General features: G+C 60.2%; 1 protein-coding gene across 1 annotated transcript; it reads right to left on the bottom strand.

The window, feature by feature from the left end:
- Positions 1–534: 534 nt before the first annotated feature.
- NDUFS7 (NADH:ubiquinone oxidoreductase core subunit S7) lies at positions 535–4,101 on the bottom strand. Its single transcript, XM_082298038.1, has 8 exons — positions 3,991–4,101; positions 3,717–3,753; positions 3,391–3,459; positions 2,920–3,034; positions 2,050–2,229; positions 1,930–1,976; positions 1,147–1,235; positions 535–734 (listed from the first exon to the last, which is right to left on the bottom strand). The coding sequence occupies exons 1-8, from the start codon at positions 4,004–4,006 to the stop codon at positions 637–639; spliced, it is 651 nt and encodes a 216-aa protein (XP_082154164.1). The 5' UTR covers positions 4,007–4,101; the 3' UTR covers positions 535–636.
- Positions 4,102–5,351: the final 1,250 nt, after the last annotated feature.

Here is a 5,351-nt window from a genome sequence, read left to right as displayed (position 1 = left end):
TACCCAAACTGCTGTTCCCGAGCGATTTATTTGTCTTTCCAAAGTGTGTTTGTCCCTCAGGCATGGCCATTCCTCATCCCAGGCTCCTGGGGTGCATCCAGGACAAGCTGCTTTATCCCTACCCTGCTAAGGAGCTCTACATTCAGTTTTATTCATCACATTTTGATTTTAAGCATTGATATTTTACTTGTTCTGGAAACTGAATTAATTTCTGGCCCCTGTGCACACAAATATTATGGATTTATTCGATCCTGTGTAGGAATTACCAACAAGGAGCAGGTGGTGAGTAAGGGATGCGCTCAGGGAGGGCTCAGGGATCAGCTGGACATGTGTTGGTCTCAAAACTTCCCAACAAAGCTAAAAAACAAGGTCTGGCAAGGCCGTTATGTCACAATACGACATCATTCACCTTTCCTGCCAGGTTGTTCAGACCAGAAACCAACTCAGCAGTGTTCTCAAATTCAGCTCCTGCTTTTTTAGCCCAGTTTTTCAACACCTCAGGTCAGAGGGATTTATTAAAGACAGGAAAGCACCTGGACCAGGTAGAGTTTTATTGGAAGGCGCGTGAGGAGCCGGATTTGTGCGTAAAAGTGAGCAGTGCCCGGGGGGGGCAGTGAGTGGGGACATAAACAAAGGCTACTTCCTGTACCAGATCTGTATCCTCCTCTCCCTCTTGATTTTCCTCTGCAGCTGCAGGATCCCGTACAGCAAAGCCTCAGCTGTGGGTGGGCAACCTGAGAGACAGGAGAAGGAAAGAGGGGAGGAAGGGAGGAAGGTCACAGGGCTGGGACCTGCACGGAGCTGGAGCCAGCAGATGAGGTGACAGCCCCGGGATTTATCCCAAAGCTGACTTCCCTCTGGCTTCGTGGCTGGCACAGGCAGGAGTGTAAAGAAACTAAATTGATGGTGTTTATCAAGATCTTTTATCAAACATAACAATTCTTTGATTTCAGCCCAGGTATATCCAAACCCACCTCCCACTCCACTGCCGGTGCCACCAGCGGCACAAGCCTCCCCTCCCCACCACCCCTGCAGCTGCTGCAGCTTCCCCACTGCTCTGAGACAGGAAAACCTTTCAAACCTACACCCAAATGCAGAGAATTCCCCTCTCCCTGCCCTGCTCCCAGGCAGAGCTGCCCCTTGTACCTGGCACGTAGATGTCCACGGGCACGATGCGGTCGCAGCCCCTCACCACGGAGTAGGAGTAGTGGTAGTAGCCCCCGCCGTTGGCACAGCTGCAGGACAGGGACAGTGTCAGCCCAGGAAGGTGAGCAGGAGGCCAAGGGAAGGTGGCCCCAGGCAGGTGGGCACTGCCAGGCTCGGAGCCACCAGCTGAGAGCTCACAGGGAGGGACTCGCAGGTGACACCATCCCACCACGAGCCCTGCCTGGTGTGTTTTCAGCTGAATCCAACCCAACGGAACTGTTCCCATCACCCTCACAAAGCAGATTTCACTGTCCTTCCTCTCTGCTGCAAAACCTTCTGTTTTGCCTCAGAGCTTTCCCAGAATTTGTCCTGTTCCAGACTGGACCGGCCACCCTCAGCCCCAGTGCGGGGGACAAAAGACCTGTGAGAATCGTGGAATTACTCAGGGTGGAAAAGACCTCTGAGACCATGGAGTCAACCGAGTCCCCTATGGAGCAGATTCCAACCAAATCCCCTCAGAGCAGATTCCAGCTGAGTCCCTTCATGAAGCAGATTCCACACTGCACAGCAGAAGCGTTTTGAAAGCCAAAAGCAAACTCTGGGATTCCGGATATACACAAGTCTGGCAGCTGCAAACCCCCCGGATCTATCCCTGGGAGGATTCACACACATCATTCCCAGAAGAAGCCTTTCTGCTCTGCTCTACAAGACCTCTTTAAGAACTTGAAAACACAAACAAGCAAAGAATTCCCCCCACAGCACCAGGAATATCCCAGCACTCACCTCCCCATGGACACCACGTAGCGAGGCTCCGGCATTTGGTCATAGACCTGCGGAACAGGGATATTTGGGATGATTCCCACCTCCCCCCGCCGTGCCCGAGGTCCCTGTGGTCCCTGGTACCTTGCGCAGAGCCGGGGCCATTTTGTTGGTCAGGGTCCCTGCCACGATCATGACGTCGGCCTGGCGGGGGCTGGCCCGGAACACGACCCCGAAGCGATCCATGTCGTAGCGAGGGGCTGCCATGTGCATCATCTCCACGGCACAGCAGGCCAGCCCGAAGGTCATCGGCCACAGGGAGCTCTGTGGGGACACAGGGGACAGGCAGGAGCTCAGGGACAGTGTGGGTGACACATGGGAAGTTCAAGGTGTGGCGAGCAAAACCCACGGAGGAATAGATTCAGGGAGAGCTGGGTGTGCAGCCTGAATGGGTCCAGAGCTGCTCCCCTGAGCCTCTGACACTGCTAAAGCCACCTCAGAGTCACGCAGGAGAGGGGGAGGAGAAGGGACAGATCGGGGCCTGGAGAAGGGACAGTGAAGGAGGAACAGCTCAGGAGCCCACAGGGACAGTGGTGGCCAGAGAAGGGACAGCTCAGAGCCCTGGAGAAGGGACAGTGGAGAAGGGACACCTCAGGGCCCCACAGGGACAGTGGTGGCCAGAGAAGGACCAGCCCAGCAGAGAAGGCAGAGCACAGCAGACCCAGGGCACTGTCACTCGTGTCACCTTCCCCACAGGCAGAGCAGCTGCTCAGGGCAGGGACAACTCCAGCAAGTGCCTTTTGCTGGTGACCAAAGGGCAGTTCCAGACCCCACACATGCCCTCAGCGCCTTCAGCCTCTCTCCTGCTCTGTCACTGGACCCCAAATGTCACCCTCTGGCCACAGAACTCGGCCACGGGAGCTCTGAGCCTATTTTTATCCCTAGCAGGAGGTGCCTCCCATCTGTCACCCTCTGTCCCTCGATCCCAGGGGAGCACAGTGGCTCTGCACTCACCCGCCGTGCCCAGTTGACCAGGTCATCGAGCTTGGCAATGACGTACTCGCCACGGCTGCTGGGGACGTAGGATTTCCTCTGGACGACAGCAGAGCTCTTCTGGACCTGGACAGAGCTGAAAGGACCAGCCCAGAGCCATCACTCTCCAGTTACTTCCCTGCACAATCAGTCTTTATCTCACGGGGCTGTGATTCCCTGAGGAACGACAATCCCACCCCCCCTGTTTGTAGCAGAGGATTCTCCCCCAGTGTGGGATCTGTGGGTTTGGTGCTCAGGCAGAGCCCCTTGGCCATACCCCGGCTACAGAGAGCCCCCAGCTGCTCATCCCCAGGGCTCGCAGAGCTGCCGGTTCTCCCTGGATTTTAGCAAGGAACTGAGGAGACGCCTGACAGGAGGTGCCGCTGGGACGCCCTGCCCGCGGGAGCGGGGACACCGCCTGCTGTTCCCTGTCCCCAGGGCAGGAGCTGTTACCTGTCAGCGTGATCGGCCACCGGCGTCTGATGGAGCAGCTGAGCGTGAACGGGACCCACAGCACCGGGCCTGGAGGACAAAAAGGCCCCGCACAAGGTGACAGGGTGACACTAAAGCCCTCCCGGGAGCCCGTGCTTCACAAACCCCAGTGGGGAAGGAGACCCCCACTGACGCCCCAGCCCACCCCCAGCTCGGGGAGCCCTTCAGCCGCGGCTCTCTGGTCCCCTCACCCCCTCACCCCCAGCCCCGGGGTCAGCGCTGTCACTGCCCCGGCCTCCCCAGCCCCCGGGTCCCACCGCCCCGCTGCTCCCAGCCCCAGCGCTCACCGCCAGCCCAGCACACCGTGCGCGGGGAGCCGGAGACCTGCAACAGAGGACGGGAGAGCTCAGCCCGGCCGGGGGCCACGGCCGAGGGCCGGGAACGGCCCGGTGTCCCCTCAGGGCTCCCTCCCGGTCAGTCACTCCGCGGAGGGCAGAGCGCTTGTCTCGGTCCCCGAACCAGTCCCTGTCCCCGAACCGGTCCCTGTCCCGTGCCTCTCCCCACCCCGTCGCTATCCCCGCTCCCGGCCCCGCTCCCGGCCCCGCTCCCGGCCCCGCTCACGGCCCAGCGCCGCCATCTCTCCGCAGCCCTTCACGCAACCTCTGGGCGCGGTGCACCCGCTAAAGGGCCCGGCGCAGCACCGCCTCAGCGCTCCGGCGGGAAACGCGGCCCGCGCGGGGGGGTTCCGGAGGCACCCGCCGGCCCCGCCCCGGCCCGCGGCAAAAACGATTCCGGGCGAGCGGGGCCGCACCGGGGCGATCCCGGGACCATCCCGGAGCTGCCGCGGGATCCCGGCGGGAAGGGCGCGTCCCGGGGCTGCGGCGGAGCCGCGGTCGCGCAGGAAAATAAGAAGCGACCGTCCCTGGGTGGGCTCGAACCACCAACCTTTCGGTTAACAGCCGAACGCGCTAACCGATTGCGCCACAGAGACCGCGCTGCCCGGCCTCCCGCCTGTCCCCATCTCGGGCCTGTCCCATGGTGCGCCCGTCCCCGTGGCCCGCCTGTCTGCTGTCCTGTGCCCGTGCCCCATATCCCATCCGCGTGTCCGCTGTCCTGTGCCCATATCCCATCCCCGTGGCCTGCCTGTCCGCTGTCCTCTGCCCGTGTCCCATATCCCATCCCCGTGTCCGCTGTCCTCTGCCCGTGTCCCGTATCCCATCCCCGTGGCCCGCCTGTCCGCTGTCCTGTGCCCATATCCCATCCCCGTGGCCCGCCTGTCCGCTGTCCTGTGCCCATATCCCGCCCCCGTGGCCCGCCTGTCCGCTGTCCTCTGCCCGTGTCCCATATCCCGCCCCCGTGTCCGCTGTCCTGTGCCCATATCCCATCCCCGTGGCCCGCCTGTCCGCTGTCCTGTGCCCGTGCCCCGTGTCCCATATCCTCCCGCCCCCGTGTCCCGTGTCCCCCCCGTGTCCCCCCTCCCCCCTCCCGGCGCGGCGCTACCGACGGTGACGGGCGGGGGGGGGCGGAGCGCGGTCGTGCAGCCGAAATAGCTCAGTTGGGAGAGCGTTAGACTGAAGATCTAAAGGTCCCTGGTTCGATCCCGGGTTTCGGCAAAAGCTTCTTTTCCTGCCGGGACTCGGGTTGCAAAAGCGCTGTTTTCACCCCAAAACACCCCCCCCTCTGAGGCTTCAGGAATCGTCATTCCCTCCCCCACCTCTGCACCTGATCGTTTTAATATCCTGGAAACACACGCACACAGGCAGGGAGGGGTGAAGCACTGTGGGATGTAATGCTGGATTAATGATAAATATTATTAAAGAGATTAAATAAATATAAATTATGAATTAATAATAAATATGAGTTCATGATCTAACACCGAGCATTGAGGAGGCAGCTGAGGGAATATGGATTAATTAACACTGGAAAATCACAAGCAGAGTGTGTGCACCAGGCCCTTTTAAATAAAGCACAACAACAGAAAC

The sequence above is a fragment of the Coloeus monedula genome, assembly GCF_965178545.1.
Source record: "Coloeus monedula genome assembly, chromosome: 27".
Classification (NCBI taxonomy): Eukaryota; Metazoa; Chordata; class Aves; order Passeriformes; family Corvidae; genus Coloeus; species Coloeus monedula.
This window is presented reverse-complemented; position numbering and strand designations above follow the sequence as displayed.

Excerpts from the sequence above, each read along its gene's own strand:
- NDUFS7 (XM_082298038.1), bottom strand. Across the intron at positions 2,230-2,919 it reads TGGTCAACTGGGCACGGCGG|AGCTCCCTGTGGCCGATGAC; the intron begins GTGAGTGCAGAG and ends GTGTCCCCACAG. Across the intron at positions 1,977-2,049 it reads TGGCCCCGGCTCTGCGCAAG|GTCTATGACCAAATGCCGGA; the intron begins GTACCAGGGACC and ends CCTGTTCCGCAG.